At 41.1% G+C, this 13,831-nt stretch overlaps 1 protein-coding gene across 2 annotated transcripts; it reads left to right on the forward strand.

Annotated features, from left to right (window-relative positions):
* Window positions 1–516: 516 nt before the first annotated feature.
* MCM6 (minichromosome maintenance complex component 6) lies at window positions 517–13,731 on the forward strand. Of its 2 annotated transcripts, XM_065671296.1 has the most exons (17): window positions 523–691; window positions 1,460–1,606; window positions 2,173–2,283; window positions 2,778–3,027; window positions 3,727–3,892; window positions 3,979–4,124; window positions 4,935–5,085; window positions 5,754–5,895; window positions 6,829–6,970; window positions 7,107–7,214; window positions 7,548–7,703; window positions 8,759–8,887; window positions 9,961–10,122; window positions 11,013–11,148; window positions 11,397–11,564; window positions 12,475–12,614; window positions 13,239–13,731. In XM_065671296.1, exons 1-17 carry the CDS (start codon window positions 591–593, stop codon window positions 13,350–13,352), a joined length of 2,469 nt encoding a protein of 822 aa, XP_065527368.1. In that variant the 5' UTR covers window positions 523–590; the 3' UTR covers window positions 13,353–13,731. The 2 variants fall into 2 exon arrangements, with proteins under 2 accessions (XP_065527369.1, XP_065527368.1); XM_065671297.1 differs by lacking the exons at window positions 11,013–11,148; window positions 11,397–11,564; window positions 12,475–12,614; window positions 13,239–13,731 and adding an exon at window positions 10,738–10,995 and having other exon boundaries at window positions 517–691.
* Window positions 13,732–13,831: the final 100 nt, after the last annotated feature.

The following is a 13,831-nucleotide window of genomic DNA, read 5'->3' on the forward strand; positions in this document are numbered from 1 at the left end:
CCAGCACACAGCTTAGGGGCTTCATGGCTCTGAGCCTCCTCAAGAGGGTGCTGGCTGTGCCAGTAGCTGTTAACTCCCGTTATTGTAGCTGGCCTGCTTCTCCGGGAAACTAGCAGCCTGCTCAAGTTCACTGCAGCTAAAGACTACCCTGAGACCACCACAGCAGGCACCGACATGTTTATGAGACACATTCTTCTACCTGTGGAGGTTAAAGTCCTCCACAGCACCGACAAGCTTGCAGACAAAGCTAATCAACCCCTCCAGCACGCAGTGAAAGACAAAGACACGGCTGGCAGCAGAGTGCTGACGGGCTGGTGCCTAGGCCACCCGGTGCCTCCTGCCAGCATCTACCCGCTGAGCCCTTCCCCCGCGGGCAGCGATCCACCCCCAGCGCCGTCCCGGAACAACCCCAACCCCAGCACGCCCAGCGCCTTTGGCGCGAAAAGGCCCGTCAGGGAAGGAGGAGCTAGGCCGTCGGGGCGGGGCTCGGCGGGACGGCGGTCGCCGATTGGCCGGTACAGCGGCGCACGTGGGGCGCGCTGTGGCGCGAACCGCTGTGGGGCCGGGCCGGAGCCGGAGCAGCGGTCGGGATGGACTTGGCGGCGGGGAGCGCGGGTGCGGCGCAGCAGCAGCAGCTTCGCGATGAGGTGGCCGAGAAGTGCCAGAAGTTGTTCCAGGACTTCTTAGAGGAGTGAGTGGAGCGGCTGCGCCCGGCGGAGGGCGGGCAGGGCCGGGCCGGGCCGGCAGGAGGCGGTGGGCCGCTGCGGGCCGCTAGCGCCTCAGAGGGAGCCGCCATTTGGGTGAATCTTGTCAGGGCCTGCCCCCACAACCCGCCGTGTTTCAGCTGGGGAAGCTCTCCCGTCATCTGCCCCCCGCCCCGGCTGGGACACTCCCCTCTCGTGAGGTGTGTACCTTGCAAGAGGTATAGGAGAAGAGCACGGTGCTCCCTTGGCTGGCAAAGTCCTCCCCAGAGAGGTTTTGCGGGCACTTAGTTAGGTGCGTTTGGGCCCTTCCAAAGACGTTTTGTGGCAGCCAGGTTGAAAATCCCTCTCAGGGCTCAGTTGTTACACCTTAGTACGTCTGGCTTTCCACATTTTGCTTCCCGAGGGACCCGTCAGCAGCAAACAAGGGAACTGTTGGCATCACCTTGAGGAAACAAAACCCGGTTTGCTGGTGCGGAGTCGTTAAATCATAAGTTTCTGTGGGGCGAGCCTACTGTACGGAGTGCAGCCCGGTGCGCCTGTGCTGAGCGGTTGATAGAACAGATGCAGCAAGGGGGCGGAAGAAGTATTGTTGGAAAGGCGTTTGCAAGGGACTGTGGGATGCTGTCGTTCTCTTGCACACTCCTCAATGTGTGTGATCCTTTCCCTCGCCTTCTCTCCTGAATTCAGAAGTATCTGATTGCATGTGGTTGCTGCCTGATGTGTAACTGTGAAACGCTTTCCTGAATCACTTTCAGGTTCCAGAACAGTGATGGGGAGGTCAAATACTTGCGTGATGCTGAAGAACTGATTCGACCAGAGCGGAACACTTTAGTTGTAAGCTTTGTGGATTTGGAGCAGTTCAATCAGCAGCTTTCTACCACTATTCAGGAGGAATTTTACAGGTAAGGTGTACCTGAGAGCTTAGCAATGCTGTGGTCTCCTGACATCTTTTACATGTTATATAAAAAATGAAAGGTTTGTCTGCTTCTGTATCCTGTATGTGTATACACATTTAAGATTTTTTTTTTTTTTTTTCTCTTTACTGGATCAGAACTTATTTCTCAATGGATTCCTTTCTGGAAACCCTTAGCTAACTAGGCAACTGTGTTTATGCTGATAAAGAAGTAGGTGGTCAATACAGGAATAAGGAATAAAATCTAGAACTTCTCGCTCTGAAAATGCTTTGTGAGTCAGTGGCTTATTTTGAGGATCATCTACTTAATACAAGGATAACAGCGTCATAAAATGAGACTTTAAAATGTCAGTTTTCAGACAATAAAGCAAATGACATTATTATGCAGTAATTGCATACTTAGCGTATTTAGATTGGATTTTGTGTGTTCCTACAATAATAGGGCAATAACAGCCAGAACCTGGAAATGTATGATACAAGCTTTTGGTGTAGTCTAAAGCAAAGAAGACATTTTGATAACTTCTTTAAAATTGTAACTTCTTTTCTGTATTTCAGGGTTTACCCTTATCTCTGCCGAGCAGTAAAGACTTTTGCCAGAGACCATGGAAATGTTCCTGCAAACAAGGATTTTTATATTGCATTCCAAGATCTACCTACCAGGCTCAAGTAAGATGATTACTAATTCTGAAAACTTGTACATTTTTACTAGTGAAAAAGAAGTGTCAAAACATACTGGAACTGTTTTGGTAATATAGTGTGAAATGTACAGTTGACCAATTATGAAGAATTTTCCTGATCTTGTGCAGGTTATCTTTTGGAACATTTTTTTCATTTGTGAAACATACTCAGGTACTTGCATTTGTCATATTCCTCAAACAAATGTAACTCCTTGAATTTAAACAGTAATTTAGAGTATGTTGCTGTTAAGTACCAGTGAAGTAGCTTTTGCATTGGTTTGACCTTTAGTATTAATCCAAAAGTTTATGTAAAATCATAAAATGAGGATATATTCTAGTAACCTTGCTTCTTCTGTTTGTTAAAACTGCACTTTAGTCACAGACTGAATGAAACTAGGTTGCATGTTAGTACTTGGGTAGTACCCTGGACCTAAAAAATGTCAACTCAATAATTTAATCTTTTTGAATATCTGTTTTAAACAGAATCCGAGAACTAACTTCGGCAAAAATTGGCTCACTGATGCGTATCAGTGGACAGGTGGTGCGTACCCACCCAGTCCACCCCGAGCTTGTAAGTGGAACCTTCATGTGCCTCGACTGCCAGACAGTGGTTAAAGATGTGGAACAGCAGTTTAAATACACACAGCCAAACATCTGCAGAAACCCAGTCTGTGCCAATAGGAGGAGATTCCTGCTGGACACAAACAAATCAAGATTCGTTGATTTCCAGAAGGTACAGTGGTGAGGTTGGGGGGCGATGACAAACACAAATGATGTTTCTGTGGTAGTTGAAGAGTGTTGCTTGCACTGTTACACATTGAAGACTGTTAATTTTGGTTCTGTCAATGTCAAGAAAAGACTTCAAGAGAAAGCACTGGAATTTATGCAGATAGTTTCTTTCTATGGGAGGCTTATGTTTAAGCATGGGAAATTATGACTATTATCAAACTGGTTTTGTTGTATGATGTTTATTGTCTAAGTAAACCACTGAAAAACCACGTATTCGAGCCACTGCTAGTTTCATGTTGCAGGTAACATCGTGCCTAGTTGTTTCATAGGAAAAGATGTGTCTTTTAGTATCTGCAGTGTTTTACTCTTCCCAGTTGATTTGCTCTCCAAAATCCTCAGCACTTCACATCCTGCAATAATATTTTGTGTCAGTCACATTAACCGGACTCTTCAAGTTGCTTTTCCTAGCCCTCAGAATTACCATTGTGTCCACTGTGTAGCCTCTTAAGTTTCTCCAAGGCTCCTTAGATACTGATTAGTGAAGGGATTTTTTGTTGTTTGTCTTATTGTAGGAGAAATTTCATGATTGGTGTGGATGGCAGCAGTCAAAGGCTACTTACTGTCTTTGTTAGCAGCTTAGCTTTAGAAGCATTTTCAAATTTGGTGACATTTGCTAAGTGCTTGATATTCTTTCCCTCCTGAGGTTCGCATTCAGGAGACGCAGGCCGAGCTGCCACGTGGTAGCATTCCTCGCAGTGTGGAAGTGATCTTGCGTGCAGAAGCAGTGGAGTCTGCTCAGGCAGGTGACAAATGTGACTTCACAGGATCACTGATTGTTGTGCCTGATGTGTCCCAGCTCTCAACACCAGGTTTGTTGCTACTGCTCATGACCTTGATGAGATGTTCTTCCCACTCATTCTGGGAACTGCTGTTCTGACTCCCACTCTAATGGCAGGGGTGCGTGCAGAAACCAGCTCCCGAGTCAGTGGGACAGAGGGCTATGAAGCTGAAGGTGTCCGAGGACTTCGTGCCCTTGGAGTCAGAGAGCTGTCATATAAGCTAGTCTTTCTAGCTTGTTATGTTGCACCAACAAATCCACGGGTGAGTCTGGGCAAAAAAAAAAAAAAAAAGATTTTAAAGGTATTGATGATTTATGCTGTTATGGCTTTACCTCAAATTAGGGAGTGGGAATGGGTAAAGCTAAGTACTTATGTGTACCACCTTCCTGTGCATTTGACTGTCTTTATATACTGATTAAATTTATACAGCAGGGTTTTTTTTAATTCAAATCTTTTATTGTTTGTAGCATTTTTCAAAGATGTGATTATTTGCCAACGTTATCAATGTAACAGTTCTAAAGAGGTAACTGATTTATTTATTTCTGTTCAGTTTTCATCCATTTCTGAAGCATTTGGTTTTCCTCCAGGAAATCCTGGAGGTTTGTTTTATTTTGTCATAAGGAAAACAGTGATCCTTCTTGTTCCCTCTTGTTTATCACATAACATTTTGGAATGTTACTACAGCATAATATCGATTGTGGCTGGGTTAAAATATCATGGTATGATATTTTAATCTACAATTCTGCTAGCAGCTTCACCATTACATATGATAAAACCAGTGTCTGTTATTATGTAAAAGTTTCCTTTCTCATTCTAGAGGAATGAAGGCCTTGTAAATTCCAGTTATTGAAGAATGCTTACAAAGGCAAATTTTAGCCAGAGGAAGCAGTACTGGTTTACTTGCTCTTTACTCTGTGGACAAGCGTGTCTTTTTGGTTTTCAAAGTAACTGAAGTTGCATTCTTTTGATTTTGGCCCTTAGGAAATTGTCTATTTTTAAAGGTATAAGGCAATGAGCTCTCATTTGATAGTGACCACGTTCCTACTTTGTTTGTTTGTCTCCTTTTTTTTAGTTTGGTGGAAAAGAGATCCGAGATGAAGAGCAGACTGCAGAAAGCATTAAAAACCAAATGTCTGTGAAAGAGTGGGAAAAGGTGTTTGAGATGAGCCAAGATAAGAACCTTTACCATAATCTCTGCACCAGCCTCTTCCCCACTATCCATGGTAAGAGTCCATCTGTTGCTTCTTAGAGGAAAGATGTCTCTTGTAAAAGTACGAACTCTTTTTGCTGTCTGTGTACTGCTGTTTGAGAAAACTTGACAGCTGTATGCCAACTACTACAGACTCTCTCCTCCAGCACTGGTTTTGCTAGTAAACGAGAATCTATTTCCCAAGTACTTGCTATGCTTAATCATTAAGGCCTTCAAGATACTAGTCAGAACAGTTGGTTTTGCTATTAGGTGATCTACCAGACCCTACATAAAGTTGACTGTTGGGTGTGAGCTCTATTTTATATGGGCTTCTTTCAGAAGATTTAAGGGTTCCAAATAGTTGTCTGCTCTTGTACATCTATGTATGTGTTTGCAGTTCTTTTTGGCTCAGAGCTAGTTTGAGGACTTACACTGGTTATATCTGAAAAGTTTGATCAGCTGAATTTGGTTCATATTCTGAGCCTCTGTAGCAGCAAGGAATTCAGCTGCTTTCTGAGGCATTCTGCCCTGCAGCTAAACCAAACACATAAATGCAGTTTTAGAGGATGTTTAGCAAATAGGTAAATTCTGAGCAGATGTACCCAAATGCTGTAAAATTCTAGTGGGGTGAAGTTTCTTTTAAATAGGAAGAATGTGGTGTGTTCTTTTGGGTTTTTAATTGAGTTGTCTGTTCTGGGTCAGGTAATGATGAAGTGAAACGTGGGGTCCTGCTGATGCTTTTTGGAGGCGTTCCTAAGACCACTTCAGAAGGCACTTCATTGCGTGGGGACATCAATGTTTGTGTGATTGGTGATCCAAGTACAGCCAAGAGTCAGTTTCTGAAGTAAGCATCTCATTAAAACAAAGTATTTAAACATTGTCCAGAGTGACAAGAGCTATAAATGTGAACTGTGCTTTTTCCATGTTAAGGAAAGGGAAGTAAAACATTTAAGAATATTATCCAGGAATTGTTTGGATGTCGTTGAAGTATTTGAACAGGGCTGAAGCAAACTCAAGTTCCTGCGATAATCACAAAAAATGAAGTATTAATTTCTACATTTTTTTAAATGACATTGGATGTTAAAGTACAGAATTTATTTCACATATAAAATATTGGGCAAATGAAATAATTATTTCTGCCCCCTCCTGCATTTTTTAGCTTAGTTAAAGTGGGTAGGTTTCAGCACTTCGGACAAACAGACAATTGTTAGCTCTGAAAAATAATTATGAAATAAATATGGTTTATGCTACATCTTCTAATGCTTTTTAATTGGAAATTTTATTCCATTTGTTTTGCCATGCTGTTCATTAACCTCAGCTTCATGGAGAGCAATGCAGATGTCCTTGCAGCATGCACTGCAACTCAGAAATCTAGAGGCACCACAAAAGCTGCCTTAGGCTGCTTGTGGTCAGTCTCACAGCTTCTTTCTATGAAACCATTTATTCCTTTTTGCTGATTTTTTTTTTTTTTCCTGTGAGCTGTGTTAGCTTGTGAAGTCAGCAGAAAACTTGTGGAAAATGGTCTGGATATTTTTTCTGCTGGTGTAACCACAGGTGAATAACAGACTTGGGAGAGACTGCAGGTAGATAAGGGTTAGTTTCCAAGGTTTGCTCAAACATTATTAGAGGTGAGAAGGCCTACCTAAATATTAATTGCTTTCTGAAGGAAGGAGCAAGTCATGGCCTGAGAGATTGAAAACACCTCTGTATTACAGTTGTCTTGTTTCTGCAAGTTTTAATTGGACTTTAAGTTCCTCACTGTTATTCTTCTCCTTAGGCATGTAGACGAGTTCAGTCCTCGTGCTGTATACACCAGCGGAAAAGCCTCCAGTGCTGCTGGTCTGACAGCTGCTGTTGTGAAAGATGAAGAGTCTCATGAATTTGTCATTGAAGCTGGAGCACTGATGCTGGCAGATAACGTGAGTCCAGGAACTAGGGTTCCTGCATCCTGGAGTGGTTTTGATTAACAACAGAGTGCCAGATTGTCTTAAAGATGCTTTTTTTTCCCCAAAAAACGATTGAACTGGGGTGACATTATTTCTTATTGCACTGCAGGGGGTTTGTTGCATTGATGAATTTGACAAAATGGAACTGCGGGATCAAGTAGCCATTCATGAAGCGATGGAGCAGCAGACTATATCCATTACTAAAGCAGGAGTAAAGGTAGTTTGCACTATTCCTCTGATTGCCTAGTCTGTACTAACACTGGACTGTTTGTTACATGTGCTGATCTCGCATCATCTGTCAGATTCTCATGTCAGCTGCCTCACTGTGGCAGGAGAGAGATCACTTGCCTGCAAAGTTTTTGTGTCACATACCCCAGGAAAAAAAAAGATCAGAAATGTTACTGAAAGGGATGAAAAATGTAGTAGAGGACAGGAAAAAAACAAGAAAATCTTAAAGATATTATGCTGACCTATTCAAATTGCAATGAGCTGATTTAGCAAGTGGTCACAGACATTCTCTTCTCATTTTATTCATATTTTTCATTGCCAGGCTACTCTGAATGCCAGGACCTCCATTTTGGCTGCAGCAAACCCAGTTGGTGGGCACTATGACAGATCCAAGTCACTGAAACAGAATATAAACCTGTCAGCTCCCATCATGTCTCGCTTTGATCTTTTCTTTGTTCTTGTGGATGAATGTAACGAGGTAATTTTAAGAAACTGTCAGATAGTTTATGTCAGAAAGTATCTTTGGTGGTTTCTGGTCTACCCTCACACTCAAAGCAGATCATAGGGAACAGGTTGACCTGGTGAGTTCTGAGTATTTGCAAGGATGGGGATTCTGCAGTCTCTCTAGGCTCCTTCTGCAATGTTTGACAACTCTCATGCATTTAAAAAATAACTTTTATATCTAATCAGAATTTCTCATGGTTCAGTTTGTGTCAGTTGCCTCTTGTCAGTCTGTAATTCTAAGAACAGCCTGGCTTCATCACTGTACTCACTAGTGAGGCAGTTACATTCTTTTCAAGCTGAGCAGACACAGTTTTTTCAGCCTCTCCTCATACATCAAGTGCTTCTGCCCTCTGACCATCTTGGTGCCATCTGCAGTTTTAGGTGAAGCTGATCTAATGCAAGTATCTTGCTTCTGCTTTTATTCTCTGTGTGCAAAGTTAAAAGCTGGCAGTACAAATTTGAACATGCTCTGTTGAATACAAGGATACTGCCTTTTCATTTTGTAGTGATTTGACCTGCAAACTTAACACCATTAGTAATTTTTTAAAAATCACTGGTCGCTAATATTAAGGCTGCTACCACCCGTCTATGTGGCATTTGCCTTGGGAATGCATGAGATAGAGAGGTTAATGTTGGTTCAGCACTATTCTCTCCACTGTTTTGCTCAGAGTGATTATCTAGTTGAGAAGGGACTGATGGAAGAGACAGAGTAGGCTGAAAAGGAAGAAAGCAGTTCCCACGCTGCAGAGTGCTGCTTTCTGCCTGTTCTGTGGCTAAATTGTAACCCAGGAGAGTTCCAAGAGGTTATAAATCCTGAAACTGTATTTTGTCCCTTCTCTGCTATGTTTCCTTCAATTAAAAACCTCCCTGGCATTCTCCTGAATCTTCTGGCAGAGTGTCTGGCTTCTGGGAAGGCTGTCTCTGCCATGCGGATTGCAAGTGAGGGAGGGGAATGGGAAGGAAGAATATAGCTGCTGCTTCGACATTTGGCTGACGTGAAAGTGATCTGACAGAGCAATAATATGCCAGGTTACAGATTACGCCATTGCCAGGCGCATAGTGGATCTGCATTCCAGAGTAGAAGAATCTGTTGATCGTGTCTATTCGTTAGATGATATCAGAAGGTATCTGCTGTTTGCAAGACAGTTCAAACCAAAGGTAAGTCTATTTTCCTGTATAAATTGTTCTGTATGAGGGAGATCCAAAGGAACAGTAGCATGCTTTTTTTCTGGCAAATGCAAAGACACTTAGTGTAGTGTTCTCTCAAGAAAAGAGCTCTAAACTTAGCTATTATCTAGAAACATCACATAATTCTGGAGCTATGTACTTTGGGGATTATTTTTTTAACTCCAATAATCCAGCCAGCCTAGCTGAGACTGTTTCAATCAGTAGTCTTAACTCTGGTGGCAGTTCTTAACCTCTGTCTTGAACAATTGAGGGCTTGTGTAGTAGCTTTTGCGTACTTCAAGGGCATGGGTTATTCAACACAGCCGCTGCAGAGGTTTTTGTATTTCATTGATGTATTGCTTAATGTCTTTATTTTAAAAGGGTATTGTTCCTCAATATTTGTTTGCATTCGTTGTGGTAAAATACAGAATATGGGAAACTGTTCTAAGTACAAATTTCTGTGGTCTGTCCAAATAGCAGCTTGGAGGGACTGTGTTACATTCTTCAGAAGTTCTCCTAGTATAGTTCCTCTCAAATGGAAGGAGGGGACACCCTCCCTTACAGAGTTTTGAAAACTCCCATTTCATTCCCATGTGGTGGGGAGTTTGCTTTCCAGCTGGATCTGTATATGTGCAGATAGATTCAGGCTAGGAAGTGTGTACACAAAGCAGTAGTGAGAGTTAGTATATGGAGTGTATGCTTGTATGTACATTTGCATGCAGAACGAGAGGTAAAGAAACATAGAGCAATCTAGTAGAGACAGACATGAATTATGCCCAGAAGCAAGTCAGTGGAACAGAAAAATAGAAAATATCAAAAATCTGCTGTAAAATAACTAGTGTGTCAATGTACTTACTGTAGTATCATCGTTGCTGTAATAGTTATTACAATATAATTTTAACATAGTAAGATTGTCTTTATCTATAATACGTATAGCATAGAATATTTCAGAGGAAAGCAACAGCTAGTACAAAAACATGTGGGGACTGTCAATCTAATGCAAGAAGAATAAGCTTTAATACTTTTAACATGGCAAACTGTCATACTATCTGAATGTCACAAAGATATCTAAGGAGTCCGAGGACTTTATAGTGGAGCAGTATAAACGACTGCGGCAGCGTGATGGCTCTGGAGTGACAAAGTCATCCTGGAGAATCACAGTGCGACAACTGGAAAGCATGATTCGGCTGTCTGAAGCTATGGCCCGTATGCACTGCTGTGATGAGGTACCATGATGAAAGTTTGTTTTTGATGAAAGTTTGTATAAGTGTTTATATAAATGTGGGAGCTCTGGCTGTGCTGTTTGGCTGTGGTAATGTACTTATTCAAATCCTGTGGGTGAAGAGGAGAGCTTGGATCATGTTTTCACGTGTGATGTTGTCCCACTGTGAATTTGTATGCCAGAAATCCTGGTTTTAAGGTATGTCTTGTAAAACTGAGAACTTACATATTTTTGCATTACAGTTGTATCAGCAGTCTCAGCCCTGTTACCTGTCAAATCGTGGCAAACGGGGGCTATGTGACACATGCAGTGATAGAAACTTGCTCACTGGTTGTGTAAGAAAGACACCCGTTGGGTTCTTTTTTATTAGATTCAGCTTGTATAGAAATAGATGGCTTTTAGCTTATGGCTCAGCTAGAGATGATTTTTCCAGTTTCTGTTTTTACAGTTCGGAGGAGAGTCTCATTAATTACATCTTTTTTTTTTTCTTTTTTTCTTTTTTTTTTTCATGTTGCCTCTGTTTGGACCCATTTCTTTCATGTTTCTTGCTCCACTGATCTTCCTTCAAAATGTTCTTGGCTTACGTAAAATTTTTATCAACTCTACATGATTGCTGAAGCCTGAAAGATTCATCAGGTTTCTTATTCCCTCTATAACCTTGTATGAACTCAGAGGAGTTGTAGTAGGATATAATTTGACTTGTAGAGTCAGGACCCAGGACAGCTGCTTAGGATTAATCAGGTGAAATAGGTAAAAAAATCCTTTGTCAGAGGTGAGTTTCTGGAGCTGTTGCGGGGGGGGGAAACTTTAAACACTAGCTCTTAGCCACCATGCCTGTTTAATACATGGTTGGGGTTTGTTTTTTTTTTTTTTTTTTTTTCAAATCTTACCCAGGTTCACCCGAAGCATGTGAAGGAAGCTTACAGGCTTTTAAACAAGTCCATCATTAGAGTTGAGACTCCTGACATCAATTTGGACCAAGATGATGGACAGCAAATGGAGGATCAAGAGGAGCAAGATGGAGTCAATGGTAAACTACTTGTAGAGAACTTTTTCAAAGGGAAAGGTGTTTCCAGCCTTTTACCTTTTCTGAGTATGCTTCTTTTTGGTTTCTCACCTGTTTCTCATCTAAGGACTCTTGACTTCTAACTCCCTTATTTCTTCAGCGTCCTTGTGGGTCCACTCACCTGGTTAGTCAATGCAACACTTTTCAGTGGATCAGAGTATTAAACAGTTAAAGGGTGTTACAGATTTAAACCTGAGCATGTATCCAAACAGGTGAAGCAGAGGCTCCAGCTGGGGTCAGTGGTGTAGTGAATGGGATCAATGGCCATTCTGAGGATGTGAACAAGGATGTTGCACCCAAAGCTTCTCTTAGACTGGGCTTCACTGAGTATCAGCGAATTTCTAATCTCCTGGTGCTGCACCTTAGGAAAGCAGAGGAAGGTAAGTCTTTTTTTTATCAAAAAGATGGCAGACCCTGAGTTCAGGGAGCAACTGTTACTACGTCTCATGCTGCTGCATTTGGGATTTTCACTCCTGCTGAGACCAAACTTGTCAGATCAGGTGTGAACCTGTACACATGTGGCTAAACTACATCTGATGATACAGATAAAACTCCTAGCTCTGGTTCTTCAGTCTTTTATGGAAACCCAGGAAGTCAGGTAGCATGTCAACAGAGCAGATCCAGGAAAGGATTTGTAGCGTTTACTGGTTTAACCTAACTAGAAGAGTCAGCAGCAGTGAAAATTGTAGCAAGACCTTTAATGTGTGCCAGCAGCCACAGCCTAAAATATATAGTTAACCAAATAGCTGCAATGTGCCAAATGGCTGCTTCATTCTTGAGAAAATGAAATATTTCTCTTGCAATGAGGCTGTTGTGAAATGCAGCAGTTGTCTCATATTATATACCAATGCTACAAAATTTTGGAAGGGTATGGAGACTACAGTACATGTTCAAAATGCTGAGTACATGTAGAAGGATGACTTCTTCAGCATTGTGTGACAGTGATTTTATTTTGCCCTCACTTACAGCATACTTATATGAGACCTTACAACTGCTTTTTCTTGAAGCTGAAGGCTGATGTGGTAGCTAGGCTTCTCACTTGATTTGTAAGCTACTTGGATGCATAGACCTGAAAGCTTCAATTCTCGGTCTAAATGTCTCTAATTAAACCGTAATACAACAGCCTCCTGTACAAAACATGATGTTTTAAGAAACAGAAGAAAGTTTGAACATCTTAAAAAGCATGTTTCTCTTTTCAGTGTTGTAAATGTTAACATATAAATGCTTTTCTCTTACACTTTGAATGGTATCTTACTGATGCTATGTTTATGCAAATTATTTTCTTTGCAGAAGAGGATGATTCGTCATTAAAGAAGAGTGAACTTATTAATTGGTATCTAAAGGAAATTGAATCTGAAATAGAATCTGAAGAAGAGCTAATAAATAAAAAGAAGATCATTGAGAGAGTTATTCACCGACTTACACATTATGTATGTATAGAAATGTGTGGATAATGAAAAAGGGTTTTAACTTACGTGGCGCAATGATTCATTTTTAATAGAATACTTTCCTAATTTGAGAAATATGTTTTGTGCTTTTGTGTTATTGACCGATGCAGTATAAATACCTTATTTGTTTAATACCTGCTAAAATAGAGAAAATGCTGAAGTAAGTTAGAGATATGTAAAAGTAAAAATTGAAACCACCATATTATGTCCTTGTAGAAGTGGAAGTGATATTTTTCTGTATTTTTATGGTGTTAGCTGTACATTAGGATACAGCAATACAAAAATTCATTTTATTCAATGTATGACTAAATCATGGGGGCACTAGGGAAGTTTGGAGGACAAAGTATGAAACTATAAAGTACGTCTCACTTTTAAAGACACAAACCCACTTAGATTGAAGTGTTCCCGGAAAGCATACAATATGTAAGAGTTTTCCACTGAACATAATTGTTAAGATTAGGAACCTGTTAAAGAGGGAGTTCACAATTAAAAGGGCTAAATAATTTATCAGCAAGAGCTGCTACCAGAATAAAAGGGAGACGCCTTTCCAAAAGTACAAGCAAACCTTTCTGTTCTTGTTTGAATACAAATTCTTGTCTGTCACAGGACCACATTCTGATAGAACTGTCCCAGTCAGGACTGAGAGGATCCAAAGAAGAGGAGACTTTTGATGAAGATCCGTACCTGGTTGTCAATCCAAACTATCTGCTGGAAGACTGAGGGCTGAGAACTGGATTGTAGAGCTGCCTGGTTACTTGTTGGAAAATGCATTCTTTGCTTGCAAGGGTTGCTATACTATAGCTAACATCCTCAAGTCCTATGAATGCTTTACTGTGGAGTGTGCCAGTGTGCGGTTAGTAATACGTGATTGTTCACTGACACTGAGCGTACCTGGAAAGTTTTTAAAGAAATTACACATATATTAGTTTCATTACTAATTCTGGGTTTCAGTGCCATCATCCAGATGATGAGGAGAATCACAGAGATGCTTCTGTTTTAAGCAAGAGGAATTTTGCATTGCTCTTCTTTCGTATTTAGTAGAATTTCTACACTATTGTTTTTTACTCTTTTTCTTATTAATAAAAGATCATTAAATGTCTGGAGATGTCTGGGGGTGGATTTGTTGTCACATGTGGGATTGCTATTTTCTATGCTTATGCTTTGAGGCTGAAAAAATAGTGATGTAAATGTTTAATGTC

The sequence above is a fragment of the Lathamus discolor genome, chromosome 3 (genome assembly GCF_037157495.1).
Source record: "Lathamus discolor isolate bLatDis1 chromosome 3, bLatDis1.hap1, whole genome shotgun sequence".
Taxonomy (NCBI): Eukaryota; Metazoa; Chordata; class Aves; order Psittaciformes; family Psittacidae; genus Lathamus; species Lathamus discolor.